Raw genomic sequence first — 21050 nt, 5'->3', positions numbered from 1 at the left:
TTGACACACATTTGCCTCTTTCCTTTGGGCCATATTTTTCTGGACAGGAACCTCTTTTCCATACACTTACTCTGATATAGTGAGCCTCTGATGCTGAGCAATCTATGTAGGTGGTGTTTTAACAGAAATTGTGGATCAGTTGTTGAATAGAAAGCTGGGTATTTACAATTCAGTGCCAAAGTAGGTAGTCAAGTTTCATTTTTTTGGAAGTTTTTGGAGCATGTACATTGCTGGAGTGGTGCATACCCAGAAATTCTCCAAAGCAGGCCACTCGGTTACAAGTGCCTGAAAATAGCTGTATATACATAGTTGTACATTCACCTTTTGAAACTGTGGCCTCTACTCTCTGTGGCCTACTTTTCATAGCAGTTTGGATCAGAAGGGAGGAAGAATAATAGTCACATAGGTTGACTTCATGCACCTCTACTTTTATTTGAAGTTCCTAATACAAAGAAAGGAAAAATCTGATGTTAATTTAAAGACTCTAAATCACACACCTGAGCCTATTTGTTTGTGTAGGGATGATTCAGTAAAGCATTTAAGTTAGAGGGCTAATGTTAACTACTGCAAATAACTGCTCTGGTTTTTGAATGCAAAACTCTCCCTTGTCGATTGTATGCTCTCTTTTCACCAAGAATGCATGCAAACAGATGTCTCATTACCTGGCTTCAAGCAGGGTGCATGTTCACTCACTGCCTTGTAATTTCTGTCTGAAAACTGGTATACATGCATGGAGAGAAGTAACTGGAATGGAATTAATGATCTTTGTGACTGAAGGATTTTGTCCATAGCACATAAGCACACAGCACTGCTGCTCGTGGCAGTCTTCTGTACCCTGCCTGTCAGCACTGGTCTCAGCCCTACCGTCTCAAACTGTAAAGACTGAGGGACTTCTGACCTACAGAGGTGTTACGTGACATCTTTCTCATAGTTTCATTCAGGGTTGGAAGGGACCACAAGGATCATCTAGTTCCAACCCCCCTGCCATGGGCAGGGACACCCCACACTAGATCAGGCTGGACAGAGCCTCATCCAGCCTGCTCTTAAACACCCCCAGGGACGGGGCCTCGACCACCTCCCTGGACAACCCATTCCAGGGTCTCACTACTCTCATGGTGAAGAACCTCCTCCTCACATCTAGCCTGAATCTCCCCACCTCCAGCTTCATTCCATTCCCCCTAGTCCTATCACTACCTGAGATCCTGAGAAGTCCTTCCCCAGCCTTCCTGTAGGCCCCCTTCAGATACTGGAAGGCGACAATTAGGTCACCTCGGAGCCTTCTCTTCTGCAGACTGAACAGCCCCAACTCCTTCAGTCTGCCCTCATAGGAGAGGTGCTCCAGCCCTCTGATCATCCTTGTGGCCCTTCTCTGGACACGTTCCAGCACCTCCACATCCCTCTTGTAATAGGGGCTCCAGAACTGGACACAGTACTCCAGGTGGGGTCTCACCAGGGCTGAGTAGAGGGAGAGGATCACCTCCCTCGACCTGCTAGCCACACTTCTCCTGATGCAGCCCAGGATCTGATTGGCTTTGCGGGCTGCAAGTGCACATTGAGAGCTCCTGTTGAGCTTTTTGTCCACCAGCACCCCCAAGTCTCTCTCCTCAGGGCTACTCTGCAGCCAGTCACTGCCCAGCCTGTATTTGTGCCTGGGATTGCCTCGACCCAGATGCAGGACCCTTCATTTAGGATGGAGTTGACAAAGTGGAATGGGTGTTTCAGTGGTACAGTAAAGAAGCCCTGGCTTTGAAATGTAAAGTAGACAGCTGCTTCTATAGGACTACTCCCATCCTGAGAGAGGTGGCAGGAAAAAAAGGCAAGAAGCCACAAAGGGAACCTGGAACCTCCTCTCTTGTACCATTGCAAGCTCTTGTTCAGATAATTTACAAAAGGATTTTCTAAGATAAGAATGCTGTAAGTTAGCCATTTCATAAACAGAAAGTACAAACAGACTCCTTTCCCTTCCTGCCTCTTTTTCCCCTTCTCAGGTTTTCATTACTTTTACCTGTCAGCTCTGTCCCAGCGTAGGTGGGAGGGACCAGAGGGCTGAGAGCCTTTCTTGAAACGATGAACACAGTCTCCGTTCTTGCATCCAGGAGAAGCAGTTTGCTGGCCTGCTGCCTCTGGCCTACTCAGATGCATCGGCTTGCTATTGTTCAAGCCGAATCTGCAGTCCAAAAGACGCAAAGTTCAGAGAAGAATATAGAAAACATTTTTATCATTTCATCTCTCAGAGTGCTAGACAGAACCCCTAACTGTGTCCAGTTCTGGAGCCCCTATTACAGGAAGGATCTGGACATTCTGGAGCATGTCCAGAGAAGGGCCATGAGGATGATTAGAGGGCTGGAGCTGCTCTCCTCTGAGAACAGACTGAAGGAGTTGGGGCTGTTCAGTCTGGAGAAGAGAAGGCTCTGAGGAGACTTAATTATGGCCTTCCAGTATCTTAAGGGGGCCTACAAGAAAGAAAGCTGGTGAGGGAGTTTTTAGGGTGTCAGGTAGGGGGAATGGAAAAAAAATAGAAATGGGTAGATTCAGATTGGATGTTAGGAAGAAGTTCTTCCCCATGAGAGTGGTGAGACACTGGCACAGGTTGCCCAGGGAGGTGGTGGAAGTCCTATTCCTGGAGGTTTTTAAGGCCAGACTGGATGCGGCTTTGGGCAACCTGATCTAGTGTGAGATGTCCCTGCCCATGGCAGGGGGGTTGTAGCTAGATGATCCTTGAGGTCCCTTCCAACCTTAACAATTCTGTGAGTCTGTGACACTGCATTTCTGTAAAGGAAGCAAAGCTGATTCTGCAGGGATCAGCAGTATGTTTTAGCGGGACGGTCACATTACTTTGGCTATGTGACTTCTGGGTTAAAGATGGCTTCATTCTTCTTTTTTGGGATGCTGAGAGAGGAGCTGTGGGGTGGCTGCACCTGTTCATGTGACCATGGTGGGGCAGGAGCAAGGATTTATTTCCTGGTGGAGAAAATCTGTGGAATGAGTTTGTCACTTGCTTCACAAGGGTGAGGCAGTTGAGTGATGCATTCCTTAATCAGCAGGCTCCTCTTGCCTTGCAGCATTAGGCAGCCACACATTAAATCTAAAGCTATAAATTGTGTAATTTGCATAAGATATTAGGCAGAGAAGCACAATGGGACAGATGCTAATTGCTGATTTGGGAATTCCTACAAGCATTTGCCAGAAGATAAACTGAAGTTACTTCAGTATTGAGCAATTAGTGTTGGTTTTCTAGAAGAAATGTATCACAGCAACTGATTTCTAGTACAGTGTAATTGGCTGATGGTATTGTTACTCTTGGGGACAGTTTTTTAATTCCTATTGAAGAAATTAAAAAAAAAAAAGAAAAGAAAAAAAAGGCAACAAAAACCTGCTAGTTTTGGCAGAAAGTCAGATGCACTTTGGGAGGAATAGTTCCAGCAGAAAAGCTAGTCAGCGTGGATGCACTTTCCTTGTATTTTGGTTCAGGGAAATGAATTCCACCATAAATTCTTTGTCATTCTATGGATCTGTTCTAGGTTGTCATGCAGGTACACTAGATTGCAGATGGGGTTTGGTTTGCTTGATTTCTGCTGCCTTTGCAACTCAGAATCCAGAATGTGTTTTGGAAGCAAAATCTGTGCTTACAGTTTATTGCAGTTGTCTTGAATTTTGACGAGTTTTCTATTCAGTTGTTAGGCTGCCACTTGAACTGCTAAATCTTGAAAAGTATTTACCTAGATAGCAGAAGTGCTACAAAACATTAGCTAGGTTTTGTTGTCCTGAGTGTTGTGTCTTCCAGTGCTGCCCCATAATGTTTACATACCTTCCCATTTGATGAGTTGCTCATGAAGTACCGGGCAATTCCATAATCATGATGCTTCTCTTCAAGGTCCTGTGCTGTGGGAAAGTAAATCACAGTATCACAGTATCACCAAGGTTGGAGGAGACCTCAAACATCATGTCCTAGGCACTAGAGCTATCTGTAACTGCTTTTGGTTTTCAGTATTTTGAAAGAAAATAATATTAGAAGAGATCAGAAAACATCAGTTTTATTTTCACTGAAGAAATTATCATTTATAATGAACCTGAAAGAGGTTGTGAAGAGAGTCACCATTTTTGAGATTGCAGAATTTAGAGAAGAGGAGGGGAAAATATCTCCTCTTTTCCTCCCCATCCTTTCCCACTCTTACTCCAAAGCCTTCTGGCTCAAGAGTCCTTGGGTCAAAGGTGAGTTGTTCTTTTGGACACCTGTATGAGTTAAGAGGTTTGCTTTATGCTTCACTGAAAGCATCTTGCGTCACACCTATGATGAAAGCGGGAGCCCTGTTGCAGGCAGTGTGGCTTGTTTCAAACTTGACATTAAGGACCTGCTATAGCTGTAAACTAGTTACATGCAAAAGTGAAACACAAACTGCTCTGGAAAAGTCCCATCTAGGAAGGTCTTCGGGCTTGTCTGCATTAGGTGTGCTGCTTTTCCAGTAAATGACAGCTCTGATGTGGATGCTCTTGCACAACGTCCTGTGTGGGAGGAGGGATGAACTGTACAACTATGTGTGTGCGTGGGTGTTGGGGGAGGGTTACCATTCCAAATGGCAATTGCACCTCTTGCAGGACATGCTCAGTGGATGCAACTCTTTGCAAGTGCATGCCTATCCTGAGCCAAGATCGTGCAGCATTTTGCCTCTTCCCTCTTGCCTTACTCCTGAGAGTGATTATTTTTAAGTACATGGTTCTGGATTAAGACAGATCCTTTGTAAAACAGGCTGAAGAAGTGTAACCAGTGCTGTTGTTTGAGTGGTTAGAGAAACTTTTATGTAACTGAGGAGGTGAAACAATTGTAGTTCTTGTGTCAAACACAGGTGTAGGTTGCTCTCTGGAGACAGGTATGGATGGAGGACCTTAGATGGTTGGTTTGTGAAGACCTGTCAGGTTGTGATTGACTTCATAGACCGGATGAAGCAGTGGTAGCTACCTAAGCTGTTGCTGAGGGAAAAGATAGGGGAAGTGGCTTGGTGAACATTTTGCCAGTTCCCTCAGTACCTTTGGGTGGATGCTGCCTGGCCCTGTCTAAATGGTATAGCAGATTGCTAAACATTTCCCCTTGGATTATGGAGGCTTCATTCTGCTCTCCGCTGACTTCAGCTGGCAGATGGCTCAAGAGCCTGAATACAGTTAGGAATCCCTTCTAATTTCAAGTCTAAATTGACCCACAGTCAGGTTTACCCACAAAAATAATCACCACCTTCTTTAACAACATTGATTTCTGTAGGCATTGGCCATTTCACCTTTTATTGGAGCTCTGAACATTAGCACACACAACCCAGCTAATGTTGAGACAGAGCTGGGATTCAAAGCATTTATGGGATAAGAATCACATCTAGCCATGCACATACTTCTCTGCATCTGGCAGCACTTGCCTTATCTTTCTTATTTATATCTTTGATTTACCACAAAGATTTTTATCTTTAAGAAAATAAGCCCGTTGTACTTCTCTAATCCTAAAATCCCTTTTTTCCTCTTCTGTTTTAGGGCTAGGAAAACAAAATTGTCTCCTAAATGTAATTATACCGCATTTTAGGTATGTTTTTTAAACCATCTATGTTACTGTATTGCATCAGATCATTAATGTTTAGTTTAGTTGCAGTGAAAGGAAAAATTTCTGCCTGGAACTGAAGAGTATAACAAATATATTTTTTATGGAATTTAATTTGTCTTGTCATATGTGGATGGTTTAAATCCCTTGTCCTTCTGTGCTCTCATGCAGTCTTTATTTTTTGTATTATTTTGTCTGAGAGAATTTCTTGTAATAACTTTCCATACTTGATTTATTCAGGCTTTTGGTGAGGTTTGTTTTCTTGGAAACCTAAACTTAAGTAGGCTTCCTCTTCTCTCTTTTCTCTCTTTTATTTATTTCCCCCCCCAATCCATTAAAATAACAACTTAAGTTTCTCCCCAAACATTTTCTGGTTCGTGCTGTGATTTTATTCCCCCCCTTGCATACACCATGTACTGCAACTTTTAAAGACTAGGTACTGCAGCTTCTGAAGACTAAGGCGCTGATGTGTAGTTTTAGTGGCTGTAGGGCATGTATTATTAATCTAAAATATGTCCCATCATAATATTCTTTAGAGCAAGGGTATTGTGGAAGCCAGGAAAGTACAGAGAGAGATTTGAAGTTGTTCAAAGACAAACCTGTAGAACCCGAGTGTGTTGAGTCTTGAAGGGCTTGAACGTGTTCCAAGGCTTTCCAATGGTGTGTGGGTAGATAGTAGTTTCTCTATCCCCATGTTTCTTCATTTCACACCTCTGGCCTTCATCAGTCCTCTTGTTTGATTTGAAACTTCTCTGAGGGAGACACTACCTCTCGTCATGTGTTTTACACATGCTTGAAATACTCACCTTCCAATGCCACTGTAATGGAAGTGGCCCTATGATGTTAGGGACAAACAGTAAGACTTCCATAGTGCCCACCTAGCTTTTAATCGTAGCTGTACACAAAGGAAATGCTTTGAAACTGAACTTAATGAAAGCTGAATTCTGAGCTGTGACCTGTTTTCTTTAAACATTCAGGGTTCGTCACAATTTTGAAGCCTGCAGTATCTGATGCTAAAAATATGCCATGCTGAGCTTCCCATGTGTAGGTGGTTATATAAATCTTGCCATAAATAATATTGTTCACTTGATGATTATAGAAGTGTCTTGACGTGCAGTTCCTAAGGTATTTGCTCAAAATGGAGTAGAATGAGAGTTCCTAGACCTATTTTGAGCTTTCTTTTATAGCATAATTTCAACTGTTTCATGGCTTAGTCATTTCTCCAATATCTAGAAAATTCGAAGAGAGATAGGGAGAATTCTTCTCAATTTTTCAATCAACTGTGAAGTGCTGAGGGTTGGTACTGCTCCTTTACGGCTTCAATCCTTAAAAGGGTTTAAGCTAAATATCTTAATAGTCTGTCATTGTGCTATGAGCATAAGCATAGAGTTGAATGCTTCAGTCCTTTACAGTTTAGATTTCACAGCCACTTTGTAGAAATGCTTAAAGCTGAAACACTGAGTAGTATGAACGTCCTGGTTGTGTAGTTATTAGGAGAAGGTGTATTTTTTTAACTGGGAAGGAAAAAAGTAGGGATGAACAGATGACCTGTTGGTATGTGAGGCAGAGTTCTTCAGACTTGCAAGATCTATGCTTTAGTCAGTCCCCTGAATCCAGGTATCTTCACTGAAAAACAGAACACAGCAAACCCCAAAGAGCTACAGAAAAAAAGCCCACACCACCACACCAAAACAAATAACTACCACCAACAAAAACTGACACACAAATGAAAAAAACCACAGTCCTTCTGGACTGAAATATTCTGGTCACAGAAAAGTCCAAGTGCATTTGAGCTTTTTTAAAAAATAATAATTAAGAAAAAGGATGTCACGAGAGCACAGCACAGGGGAGAAGATTAGTTTATGTGCAGGCTTGTACTAAGCAAACTGAATTGAAGCAAGTGAGAAGGGAGTGAGTGGTGCAGCTAACAGCAGTGCTGAAGAGGGTAAGTAGTAAGCGTGCATTAGAAAGCCTTACTGGCATCTCAGGATTGATTTAATTTTTAGAAATGAGCAATCTTTACTTGCACAAATCCCAGTTTTGCCTTAGGTTCTTCTGTCAAGTGATGGATGTCATCTGTGCCCAATCCACCAGTCCCTCAGCCTGATTTAATGACCTTCATATGTCTTGAGTTTATTTCTGCACCGCCTGTTTCAAGGTGAAAAACGAGATTGAACTGAGAACTGCAGTGAATTCTGTTGCTACAAAGAAATGAAACTGCAGCTTGTTAGACCTATTACTAACAGCCAAACTCTGCAGAACCTAATTCAGACGCTGAGACTGAAGAAAATTACAGTGCACAGAACAGCAAGGCAGGAGTGCTCAGACCGCTCTGAAGGAGTGAGACCTGTCTCACATGGCAGAGTAGTTTGTTTTTTTTGTGTCCATCTCCTTCTGTCCCCAGAAACACCAGCCTGCCTGCTCCCTGGGACTCCTGCAGAGCCTTCACTATTCTAGAGAACTGGAGTGGGAAGGAATATATATTGATTTTAAGAAGCAGAACAATTGCAGTGTTCAGGTTAAAAGTATTCTATTTTCTTAGCGAGTCCCAAATCTCATTTCTGTGCTACACATGAGGTGAGAATTGTGGTCTGTAGCTCTGCTTTGATTCACCCCTGGTCTGGGTGCACTAGGGATAGTTTGTTGTTTTACAAAAGGCAAATGGAAGATTAGTAGAATTACTCAGACCATCCTGGTTTACTTCCAGCACTTCTCATCCCACTGATTTGATTCTAACTAACATTTGTGGGTCAGATCTGTGAGTTCACTGCCTTTTGATGTGGGATGATGCTGCAGGAGAATTTCAGTTTTCTGACTTTTCATTGTTGTTCTGTTATTTCCTGCCTTTTTCTTTCTGGCTTCATGATCTGTGAATGTGAGATTGAGCAGAGATCCTTTCCAGGAGGTTATTCACCTGTTTCCCTTAAAAAACAGGGCAGGGAACGTGAGTGAGAGAAGGCAAATTCAGAGGAATAGAAAATTCAGGCTATGTAATGGAGCTGCATTGATAATCCTGAGAGTAAATTGCTAGTCCTCACACTGATTTTTGAAAGGGGTATTGCAAAAGAAGTGAGTAATTAAAGTTTGAGCAGCTTTGGGGGTTTTGTGAAGCTATTTAAAACCTAATTATTCGGCAAATTATTTGATAGAACTTAATGCCAGTTCTTACAAAGTAGTGAGAGAACAGGTATTTACAAATCAGAATCCTCCTGTCAGGGCATGACCATAGCAGTTGCATAGTTAGGAGAACAGGCAATGAAAAACAAAGTATTTAAAATAAATTAAATTAAAACTAAAATCATATCTGTTTTCTTTGTCTGTATCAAATAGCGTGCTAAAAAGGGATACTAAGAGCAAATGAAGCAGTTTTTGGTTGTTTGTCCTCAGTTCCAGGTGTTCACCAGTGCTGGAAGCAGCTTTGTGCATTCTCTTCTAACCCTGGTGAAAAGAAAAACGCGGTTACAGAACATCTGCTCTAGTTGAATAGATGCAAGTATCAAACAAGGTTATTTGTAAGAGAACCTGAGGCCACCTGAATTTTAGGTTGTACGATGTACAAAACTGGAACATGAATTCCACTGCAGAGTGCTTATTCTTGGAAACAGACAGTATGTCCCAACATGTGAATGCAGATGCCTTACCTACATGCGAAACCTGAATGTGGAGCTTAACAGACCTTGTTCGCCTTCTAAGTGGCTGGTAGTATGTGCACATTTCTCCCTTTCCATTTTATTAACTCTTAGTTGTGCCAGGGCCACCACTGAGGAGCATTTCTGGCCTACTGAGGATCTGCCAGTTTGAACTATTTTTAAGTTAATTCCACAGCGAGCTTGAATCGCTGCTGATAGCCACTTTTTCCCACCAAGCTGGGGAAGGAGATCAGTACTTGGTAATACGATGTTGCACAGGGTGTAATTACTAGACTTCTAATTTGTAGTTGTTCAGACAGTGGTATTTGTGTCACCATTGCAGAATACTTCTGGCAAACAAGAGCAAGGAGAAGAGATACTATTTAGGCTTCAGATCCCAAATGTTCCCCAAAGCAGAAAAAAACTAAAGCAGTGATTTTTTTTTTTCCCCCCATCCTCATCTGTCAACATCTCCAAAATTGTAGTGTCCTGTTCTTGTCTCTAGAGTTCTTCTCTATTCAGTTTGCCTCAAGCAAAGCAGAAAACTCAAGTGTTTCATGTGATATGAGGTGTGCAAGAGACCTGGTGGGACCCCTGGCTAAATGTCGTCTTCTATCTTGTGCGCTCTGTTAAAGTGAGGCCAGTGTCAGTGCTGGGCTTTGTTGACAGAAGGCGGTTGTGGAAATTCAGTACAGATTGTCAGGCAATCAATATGAAACATGCTCAGTAAAAAGAGCCCTGGGGATGAAGCATGAAGAAGTTTGCATAATAAAACACTTTACTTACATTCACTGTTCACCCTAGCATACACTCCTCTTTTCTGCTTTACCAGCTACTCTCCAAAAGTACTTGTGGGCCTGTAAGTTTGATTATCTTGCAAGGGGCAGCCTCTTGGAAGAAGGCTTCCAGAAGAAGAAGAAAAAGAAAAATTAACACTGCTGTGAACTTGGTTTTTACCATTTCAGTGGTGTAATTTAGCTTTCTCCTTTATACTTATTGCTTTTAGGGCTAAATAAATGTCATGCCTTTCAAAAACAGTCTGGAAGAGAGAGACTGCTTTGTAGTTTGAAACAGAACATGTCTTTAGGGCTAGTTGACATATCCAGAGCTGAGATGGTAAGGTAATTAAAATTAATGATAATTTAGTGTAATGATCCTTGTCCTGTAGGATGACTTGTTTGCACAAAATGAAGTACTGCATATTCTAAAGTCAGTTTGATGTAAGAGAAGAAAGGTCTGTGGGCTGGTGATATGTCATCAAATGTAGTTAAAATAAATCAGACTGTATATTGTTTTTCAATTAAGCTTAATGTGAAGAGCTGTAGCTAGACTTTGATAGAATGAGTTGAACAGAGAACTGCTATTCCTAAAACAGGATGGATTTACTATTTTTTCTGTTGTGTTTACCATGTAAGACATGTCTAGCTGTTGGCTGGGTAAGATGCTATTGAGATGGATCTGCCACTTGTAACAAGGCTTCCTGAAGTTCTGTGCACTGTTCAGTGGACAAGGAATTGGTTGGATGATTGCATACAAAGGGTAGTGGTCAACAGCTTGATGTCTAGGTGGAAAAGGGTGACAAGTGGCTTCCTGCAGGTCTCTGTACTGGGACCAGTGCTGATTGAGTGCACCCTCAGCAAGTTTGCAGATGATACTGAGCTGAGTGGTGTGGTTGATAAGACTGAAGGACAGGATGCCATCCAGAGAGACCTGGACAGGCTGGAGAAGTGGGCTGAGGAGAATATCACATCCAATAGACTTGCATGGTCCAATAAGGCCAAGTGCAAGGCCCTGCCCCTAGGTCAGGGCAATCCTCTTTATCAATACATCCTGGGAGGTGATGAAATTGAGAACAGCCCTGCAGAAAAGGACATGGGGGTGCTGGTGCATGAGAAGCTGGACAATGCACCCTTGCAGCCCAGAGGAGCATTGTGTGGAGTTTCCCTAGGATTCAAACCCGGCACGTCGGCAGCTTTCTGAGCTCTGCAAGCTGAGCCCCAAACCAGACCTGTCTACTGCTATACAGAGCAAATACAGAAAACACCACCCAATCCAGCTACAAAATCTAATTCTTGATTTTAAACTTAACCTAAAGTTAATTCCCAGCTACATATTCTTGTAGATGTTCTTAACTGGAATTAATGAGCAGAACGTGTATAGCATGGCATTTTTTTGTATTTTAAACAAGGCAAATGGGTTTTGTGGGGTTTTGTTTTGGGCTTGGTTTCGAGGTTTTTGTTGTTGGGTTGGTTTTGTGGTGGGGTTTTTTGTTGTTGGGTTGGTTGGTTGTTTTTTTGGGTGTGGGGGGGATGGTTTTTTGTATGAGTTTGCTTTTGTTGTTGTTTCAAGGTAGGGGTATATTTGGGCAATGGAGTGTGTTAAGCAAACTGATTCCCTGCAGGCATCACACTTGAATGCTGTTCCCTGCCTTCATGCATAGTAGTCTTTGAAAACTCATATCTAGACACAATTGTGCATAAAGTCAGAGCCCAGCAAGCACCACCAAATTCTGAGCTGGGCCTGCAGTTCTTTTTTGGGAACAAGAATTTTCTCCTTCCTTCTGAACGCAAGGGTTGGGAGGATGTACAGTCTGAGTTAATTGCACAGGAATTACAGAGCAAGTCTTTTAAGATGGCCACCTCTGATTAGTTTTCTAAATCACAAAAAAGGAATGTGGTATATTTAACTCTAACTGTGTAAGTGCAGCTTCTTCCTTTCATTCTAATACTGCTGAAATGCATTCCCTTCTGAACTAAGAAACTTCAAATAAAGAGCTAACTTTTAATGATTTAATAATCTTTTTGGAGCAGTTTCTAGTTCTTAATAACTAGACTTGCTGGTTTGATACACTTTAATATGGGAGGTAGGGACTTTTTGTAGGAGACTGTTGAAAATCTGACCTGCACCAAGGGATGGGTCTGTTCAACCAAGTAACAAGTGATAAAACAAGAGGAAATTGCCTCAAGTTGTTCCAAGGGAAGTTTAGGTTGAGTATTAGGAAAATTTCTTCACTGAAAGGGTTGTTAGGCATTGGAATGGCTTGTCTGGGGAGCTGGTGGAGTGCACATCACAGGAGCCATTTAAGAGCTGTGTAGATGTAGTGCTTGGGGATATGGTTTAGTCAGTCGTTCAAGAGGAGATTGGACATGGCACTTGGTGCCATGGTCTAGTCATGGGGTCTGTGTTGATAGGTTGGACTCGATGATCCTCGAGGTCCTTTCCAACCTAAGTGATACTGTGATACTGTGATAGCCTAATGGTTGGACTTATGATTCTGTGACCTACCATCATAGTATTCTCTCACATTTCTCCAACTTCTTCCAAACAAATACCTTGTTTTTTTTCAGGATGTGGCTGTTCTAGCCTTACAAGAATTACAAAATAACCTGTGGCTCTTCTTTTTCTTCAGTTTCTTCTTTTTTCCCAGAGGTTACAAGATGTTTATATTTTTTTCTAAGTCAGAGACTAAGCATAACCTTCTCTAATTCAAGCAAAGGCAAATCTTCCCCTACAGGTATATTTTGAAACACAACCTGAGTAGCCTAAAGCCCCAAAGCAAGCTTAGAGAAGTGTGATGTATTTATTTTTTTCCCCCTCCGAGTCTTGTGCAAATCATCTTGTTGCCTGTGCCATTAAGAGTCCCTGCTAAAGACTCAGGATAAGTCTTTTCAGGCAAAATAAATTATTTTCTAACATAAACTTGCACTGTGCTACTTAAATGCTTCACTGCAGCAGCCAGACCCTTCCTTTTCTATCCCCAATGCAGTGGTTTCACTAGCAAAGGATTTGATCAAACTGAAATGCAGAACTCAAAACGTTTTGAAGCAGCTGAGAGGAATACAACGGAGGCCTGTATGAATCAGGAGCTGCATGCTGATGATGAATGGGAACAGCAATATGTTGTTTCTTCTGGTAAATATCAACGTCATAGATGGTAAGCTTAAAACAAAGGCGACATTTTCACTATTCTATACTGCATAGGTAAACCAGGAAACTCAGTGCCACAGGATGTAGTGAAAGCAAATTTGTACGGGTTTGAAAAAGTAATTAGAAGGACAGCAGAAAAAACTGAGAACAGATAAACCTTTTACTTGCCTCAATAAGTCCCTGCAATGGAGTATGATGTGAACCATGTAATTGTAAGCTTTCTGTGGTCTTACACTTTTCCCAAGAAATCTGCTTATAGCCTTTGCTTCTGTTGATTTGTCCTCTTATGATCAGGTGGCCTCCTCATACTGAGAGGAAAGAAGAAAGAAAAATAAGCAAAGACCAAGGAGAAAACAAAGCAGGAACCTAAAGGACAACTGAAATACAGGGAAACAAAGTGAATACTAGGGAACAGTTTCCATGAGAGCATGTGAATACTTACTCCATCACTATAAATATGCATCTAAGTTTCTGTCCTTTGGAAACATCACAGGGCTCTGCAGACCTGGAATGGAACAAAACAGTTTCCTGATCCCAGTTAGAAGAATCTTTTTGGGCTTTTTGAGAGACCGCTCTTCTCTTGTGGACTAGGATAAGCCTAAGGACATAATGAAAGCAGAAACCCATAAGCTGGTTCATGTGGTGTGTTTAATCCTATCATTCCTTCTATTGGTCACACTGTAGTCAGATGGGTATTGAAATAAAAAGCCAGCTGACATCTTTCTAGGCTTCTCTGGTGAATATCTGGAATTAAATGCATTCAGAGGGTTTTTTTAAGATGTTGGTGTTGGGACATGCAGGTTGTACCTGCTGCCTAAAGTGGGATGCTTCCTGTGAGGACTCTGTCTTGTGCTGAGGAGCAACTTTTGAAGCATTTCTGGGCTGTGTTCTGAAGAAGTAGTCTGAAGTTTGGCTGGCTGCAGTTTAACCCTGGATTTTGTCAGATTTGTGTGAGCCAGAACATAATATCTAGGCTCATGCTGAAGAATACAAGTACTTTTGAAATCAAAAACAAAGGTTAAAAATTAGATTAAATTAAAATCCTTAGGTATTTTTGGGGGGAAAGCCAAAGCAAAATTAGTACAGGGCTGTGCAGAAGTAATCATGATCAGTAACAAATGAAAATCCTTTTAAGATCTCAAGTTGATTGTTAGAAAGATAAATTATTTAGTGTGGGCTATGAGACTTCTCTGGGATTTTCTGCTTAGTAGGCTAAACAGAAAGGGGAGAGGAAAGGGAGAGAACTTTATTCATCCTTAACTCTCAAACTCCTGCAAGCAAAATAATTGAATTGCCCAGCTGTCAATGATGTGTTTGAATTGCTTCATTCTTCACTGTGCTACTTAAACATCTATCCTACTGTGTGCCTTTTGTACAGAAAAAGAATTTATTCTTGTCTGAGGTAGACTTGCAAAGTATTTACAGGGTAAGGGCTATCGAAGTACACCTATATTACAGAAAATAACCTGAGTGTGTTGGCTGGCTGACAGGACTTACATTTATAGGAGATTCTCTTAAGTGGACACACTTAAGAAACGGCATTGAGGACAGGGTATTTATTTTGGTAACAGACCAGTAAGCATTGCCAAAATGAACGTAGCTACTGTTCCATACTGTACAGAGCAAGGGTCATTGTAATAAAATATGTATTTATATATTTAATATTTCTGGTGGTGGCATCTTCAGACCCCACCGGGACTTATTTACACAGGTTATTGACAGGTTCTGTTATCATTTGTGGGTACTATATTCCACATATGAAGACAGTTAAACGATTTAAGCACAGGTCTGAGAATTTCCAATGCAGCAATTTAAATTGGAAATAAAAGATGCCACAACCTGTGGTTTCCCACAAGGGGATTATTATTTCCCCCCACACTTTCTCATTTCTACAGTACAATAGATTCCTCTTCCTGTGGAGACGATACAAGGAGTGCTCAGGGCACTTCCTCCTCTTGTTCTGCTGAAACTAAGGGTTTCCTGAGGACAGCTGTGTAGTCCTGCCTGTTTTCAGGTTCTGTGTGCCTCTGACACCTGGTACATTTTTGGAAACAAAATACCACTCCAGCTCTTGGAGTGAGAATCCTCTTGTAACTGGCAGCATGTTGTAGTTTGGCAGGGAATGAATGGTTTTCTGAAATCACCTACACAAGTCTCCTATGCCTAACTGCGGCTGCTGCAGTCAGTGCATAAATGTGACTGATGGACCTGCTGGAATGAAACAAATGCAGGTACTGCCCGGGTTGGTGTCCTTGTTTGGTATACATAGCATTCCTTCCCAAGTGCTTTCCCCTTCTTTCTAAGCTGAACTCAGCAACACCCTCCTCCACATTGCATCTCAGAGAGAAGCTGCTGAGGTCAGGTTTTGAAAGCTGTTGCTCACGAGACAGAAGTTACATGCCTCCTGCTTTTTAGCAAAGTGCTGATTTTTACAGCACTCTGTCTGCAGTGGCCTGTTGTCTTCTGATGTGAAGAAATTACCCAGAAAAGCTGTATGTGCTCTGTTTTGCTGCTTAACACATGACGTTTAGGTTTCTCCTAATAATGGGTGCTAGTACTGGTCTCAAGGAAGAAGAAAGTAAGTTAAAATGTTCTTGTCAGCGCAAATCCATGGTCACAGAAGTTCTGTGCTTGCATAATCTCATTTTTCATAATATGAGGTCAAGTCAGGAAAAGCAACCTCCCCACCCCAGAAAACTGATAGCTTGTACAGCATGTGTCCTGCTTGTTTCTGAAGTGCTTTGAACACTGACATGCAAATCCTTGTGTGTTAGAGGCTGCACAAACTGAGCACATTTGGGTACCTATGTGGTGCTAGTGGCACAGTTGTGATTACATGAAATCACCTATAAGTGCAAAGGTCAAAAAGCAATCTTTAATAGTCATGGCAATGTGAGAACATAAAGTTGAAATCAAACAAATGGACGAGGATTTGAACAGCCAGACAAGTGAGGAAATCTCATACAAAGCTTGAGCTATGTGTCTGTGTTATAGAGTGGTTTAAGTTGGAAGGGCCCTTAAAGATGCCTAGTTCCTACCTTCCTGCCTTCTACTAGATCAGGTTGCTTAAAGCATCATCCAGCCTGGCCTGGAACACTTCCAGGGCAGGGGTGTCTATGTATCTTTGCAAATCCTGATGTTATTTAGGATCATATTTTGCATTGCTGGAATAAATTAAAATGGTTTGTACTTTTTCTGCTGGTCGTAGATTTATAAACTTTTCCACTGCACTGTTTTACTTCAGTATTTGTTTCCTTTCTCAACAAACATCATTCAGCAATTGCATTGCAAGTGGCTGATGGCTCAGAATAGACCCAGGAACTGGTAAATTCTTGGCTCAGGTGCAGTCAGGCACAAAACACCATGTCTTTCATGCCTGTCTGCAGGCTGTCTCTTGAGGAGCCCTTCTAAGGTTTAGTTTCATGTTTTCACTGTCCGTAAATTGGAGTAGTGACAAGTGTTCCCTTTGTGAAAAAAGGAAAGGTCTCCAAAGTGGAATTCTCTATGAGGCTGTGGGAGAACTGCTGGTACACCCTGAGCCAGTGCCAGCTGCTGAAACCCATCGTTGCTTTGGTCAGTTCACTGAAGGACTGCTTCATCTTCCTGGCCCTAAAATGAAACCCCTATTGGATACCCCAGGGAGACGGGAAGAATCCTTGATGCATGTGGAATGGTGCATTTGAAAAGGTTTGTGTAAAGGAAATGTACATCAGTGACATGAGCCACAAGTATTTTCTATTAGCATTCTTTCCTCTGTATTTTAGCTAGTAGGAAAGTTTCATCTTGGCATTTACTCTGTGGTGTTTTTGCTGATAATTGCAAATGCAAGCTAATTGTTTTCATCTACTAGAAAACAGATTAGTAAAGTTTTGACTGAAAGTCATGACTGCATGTCTCAGAAATCTAGTTGCCCTTCAAGTATGTAGCTTTCCCAGGCATGCAGACACGTTCCTTGTTTTGGAAATGCTGTTTGAATATCTTCTGTCGCCCTGATTTTCATACAGCGTTTTCAGACTGTCAAACAGTAAATGAGTACCCAGGTTCCCAAAGCCTGGAAAAAGGTCATTAAATAGATCAGACAGAAAGGAAATAGCATGTCTACTAAATCAAAGATATTTTATACAAACCATGATGGGTCATGCTGAGAGCTGTCTAGCTTCTTAAGCTTTGCAATGTTTCTCTTCTTGAAAATTAGCCAAGAATTTAGCTTTCCATAACTTTCTAATCCACCTACACAGCAGAGTTCAGATCCTGCAACTGGTGTGGTATAAGCCCAGCATTCTTCTGACTGGGTAGTCTTTAATTTGTCTTTGATTACAACATAATTAAGAATAGGGTTTAGCCTGCAATTTTACCTATGCTGTTAGCAACTTCTAAGTTGTTTTGTGCAGGTTATATCACATGTAGAGCATAAGATTTCAACATACCTTTGCAGTGTTATTGCAAAAAGTGGGTTAGAAAATAGTCAGTGGGTGCAAATGAGGTACTCTGTGTCTTTGCTACTATTTAATTCTCAAATAAGTGCTTTTCCTGAAGATGTAGGATGTTCCTTCTCCTTTGAGAAAGCATCTGGTGAAAACTGAGAATTTACACTGAACAGAAGGGGAACTTCCATCAACATGTATTCTAAGCTTCAAAGTATGGTGGTGTTTTCTAAATAGTTGTGTGTGTGCGGCTCAAGGCATCTTCCAGAGAGTCCATCTCTCAGTCACTGCCATTCATTTGGTCACTGGCTGTTGTGAAAGGGGAAATCCTTATTTCACTACAAGCTGATTGGGCTCACAGCCCTCTTTGTGTTGAGTAGGTAAGGGGTGAATATGACACAGTCTTCTAGCAGTCTCTGTCCCCTACATTGCTTGATGTAGGTGAAGTGCATCTGAGGAATTGTGGGCAGTTGACCATGAAGGGCTTCTATGTGGCTCCCTGCTCACACTCAGTTCCCATTGTCTTAGTGATCCAGTGTGCAACTCCGTTCCTTCATGATACTTGGAGGGGGGATGTCAAAGAAAAGTAGTATACCTCAGTACATTTGGTCCTTGTGTCAGCAGATGGGAAGTACTTGCAGAGGCCAGTACAACTCATCCAGCCTAGTGCAATACAAGGAGATCTACCAAAAAATTGTTCTCCTCACTGCATGAGTCTAAACAGTTAGGCAAGAGCAGGAGTTGTAATCTAGGGCTAATAAGCAGCAGCAGCCCTATGCTGTGGAGCCCAGGACAAAATGAAATATATACCTACAGTTAGGTGGACCGGGACAGTGTTTGTAAAATCGTACTACTAGAAGCTGATCTTTGCCTAAATGGAGGATGTGATTCGGGAGACTATTTGTCCTGACCAGTGTTGCTAGATATAAACTGAGGAAATCAGCCAGAAATTCTCTGTCCTTTTTCAGGGCACTTCTGCATGTAGACATCTCTTCCACTCATGCTGTCTTACTTCTTTGAGAGGAGATGGTAGCAGGGTCATGAATTAAGAGTCAATGTAGTATCTGGAGCCAGAAAATTAGATGTATTTCTTTGTATATTCAGACCATACAGGTCTGCATTGTTCTCTGCAAGATAGGAGTGCACATTTCAGCAAAACAGGAAGATCACATTGCAGCAGCAGTTCATGGGAAGGTAATTTTCTGGCAGTAAAGGGCAGTTAATTGCACATGACACTATCTAGCTAAAATTGCATGTGTGCTCAGTATTGGGACTGCATGTGTGTTCAGTGGGCAGAGACAGGTACATCCAGAAGTGATTCATCTTAAACTATTCAATGTATAAGGTAAATCAGCATCCATATGTGCCTGTTTCCACCAATTAGTCTGCTACACAGGCAGCTCAAACAGACAAGTTGGCTGGAGTTAAGTGAGATGAATTTCCCCTTCTGTCACAGTTATCTCGTGGGACATATCTTCTGGGAGCTCACAGCCACACTCAGGATGCTGCTGTCACAGGACACCTGGCTCTCGGTGGAGTTGTCCTTTTCCTCACTGCCTTTTTATTACTCTTTCTCCTGCCTAAGTGTTACTGGAGGGGATCAAATGCTGGACTTGCTGTTTTGAAGTATTGAGGTTTTCAAGCAGTAGGAAGCTCCTGGCTGCCTGTCATGCTCAGTATTAAACCAGGGACTCTGACATTGATTCCACTGAAGATGATGCCAGTGTAAGAGAAAACAAGAAATAGAAAACTTTTTTTTTTGTGGATACTCTAGAGGGCTGGCATCTGGGCAGATGATAGCCACAGGCATACCAAGTTTGGATACATGCCCCTTCCAATTCAGTGGCCACCACCTTTCCTTCATGGTGCCAGCCAGAGTCCCGGTGCACAGGATTTCCTCTTTGCAGCATGTCAGCAGCCTGGAAATATTGTCAGCTCCCTAAAACAGCAAGGCCCTGATGTAGTGGGTAAGGGCTGCTGGCCCTTGCCTCCTGAGAGCTTCTCAGAGGTGTTGCATGGAGTTTTGATCATCTGAGATTTGGTGGGGGAATGCTGTTGTTCCCTTTGATATCTACCCAGAGTGTTTTGCAATTGTTTAGGGAAAAAAAAATCAGCTATCTGAAGACTTTTTAAAAGACGCAAGTAAGCCAATGTAAACAAAGCGGTGTGTGTGCCTTCCGTTGCTGCACTTGTACTAACATAACAGAAGAACGTACACTGACAGAGCTTTCCCACATAGATGGGTCTTAGTGTTGTGTTGTTCTGGGCTTTTTTCTATCTAGTGTTTAAAATACATAGGGCTCATTTTCCTCAGATGTTTTTCTTCTCATTGGTTTTGGAGTGTGCCCTATCCACCTCACTGTCAGCTGGATGGGGTGCTCAGTGCCATGGTTTAGTTGATTAGATGGTGTTGGATGATAGGTTGGACTCGATGATCTCAAAGGTCTCTTCCAACCTGGTCTATTCTATTCTATTCTGATCATCAAATCACACCAGTCCCTGTAGTGGACAGCAGCCTTGGTTGGTGCCCTGTATTCTGGTTAAGCCATCACAAAGAAGAAAAATGTAACTGTGAAACACTACTCTGGCTTTGAAGGATTCTGCTCTGCATTTAAGTGTCTCAGGATTGTCTGCAAGTTGTCTTTCAAGATCTTCATTTGAAAATAGAAAATGTTTCTTAATTAAAAAAACCTGTTCATTTGGTGGTGGTCCTTCCACCTCCCAAGGTACAGGGACTAAACAATGAGTATGTAGAAGGTAAAAGTACCCGGTGTATTAGAGAAGTTTGCTAACCTGTGCAAAGCCAGTGTTGGGGCAGGGCATTATCTTCTTGATTCCCACGTGTTGCATGTAAACTTGGGACCGTTGGCCATTTGCATGTGTTCTTGATTTGATATGTAGGCCCCTTCTGTTTCTCTAGCCTTGTTTAAACATACATTTGTTTCAGGTTAAACAGTTGTTACTGAAGTACCAGTAAAATGCAGCAAAAATGCATGCTCTTGTATAGTTGTGTTCTGGGAAGCTGCTTTGCATAATGAAACTCAAATGAAACCGATGGTTGTTAAGTCTGGAAAATTCTCTTGACCTCACAGCATAGAGGAGGGATGACAACATAGGTGACTGGAGATGCTAAGCCACAGGGCTTGAGTCTAGCAGCAGTGAGATGCCTTATTAGTTGGTTTTATCTCAAGGTCTTTCTGTGTTTTACAGATCTGTATATGATCTCTGGCATTTCACTTTATGTTCACATACGTGTGAGTTGGTAAAGTAATAAAGGGCAGGTAGTTATTCACGTTTTCCCTGTCATTGGTTGCATGGTCTGGAACAGCAGCTAAAAATGCTGTTCTTACCTGGCTTGAGCTGGGGCACAGCTGCTGCAGGGGTCTTGCTGTAATATAGAGGCTTGATCTGCAAATTAGTGGATACTGTTGGAGCCCCTTCCGGCATGGCCCTGAGATGCCTTTCTACCTCAAAGCAAGTTTTGTCACTCTG

At 42.1% G+C, this 21050-nt stretch overlaps 1 protein-coding gene and 2 long non-coding RNA genes across 6 annotated transcripts in view; 1 reads left to right on the top strand and 2 right to left on the bottom strand.

The window, feature by feature from the left end:
• ITPK1 (inositol-tetrakisphosphate 1-kinase) overlaps positions 1-21050 on the top strand; it is a 125739-nt gene that overhangs the window by 77347 nt on the left and 27342 nt on the right. The window contains exon 1 of one of the 4 annotated variants that reach the window (XM_068148811.1): positions 13001-13141. The exons of the other annotated variants lie outside the window; for them this stretch is intronic. Coding sequence (XP_068004912.1) covers positions 13078-13141 — 64 coding nt within the window. The 5' untranslated portion in view covers positions 13001-13077. Of the gene's footprint in view, positions 1-13000; positions 13142-21050 lie in introns of those variants that run through there. 4 annotated transcript variants of the gene reach the window in all.
• On the bottom strand, positions 373-2985 carry LOC137446341 (uncharacterized). Its single transcript, XR_010988624.1, has 3 exons — positions 2836-2985; positions 2006-2167; positions 373-442 (listed from the first exon to the last, which is right to left on the bottom strand). It is a non-coding gene; the product is annotated as an uncharacterized lncRNA (long non-coding RNA).
• On the bottom strand, positions 3561-10556 carry LOC137446340 (uncharacterized). The gene is made up of 3 exons (XR_010988623.1): positions 9994-10556; positions 6178-9016; positions 3561-3882 (listed from the first exon to the last, which is right to left on the bottom strand). It is a non-coding gene; the product is annotated as an uncharacterized lncRNA (long non-coding RNA).

The sequence above is a fragment of the Melanerpes formicivorus genome, unplaced genomic scaffold (genome assembly GCF_026170545.1).
Source record: "Melanerpes formicivorus ecotype bairdi unplaced genomic scaffold, bMelFor1.0.p_v2 SCAF_17, whole genome shotgun sequence".
NCBI classification, from domain to species: domain Eukaryota; kingdom Metazoa; phylum Chordata; class Aves; order Piciformes; family Picidae; genus Melanerpes; species Melanerpes formicivorus.
The sequence above is the reverse complement of the archived record's forward strand: the minus strand, read 5'-3'. Positions and strand labels throughout refer to the sequence as shown.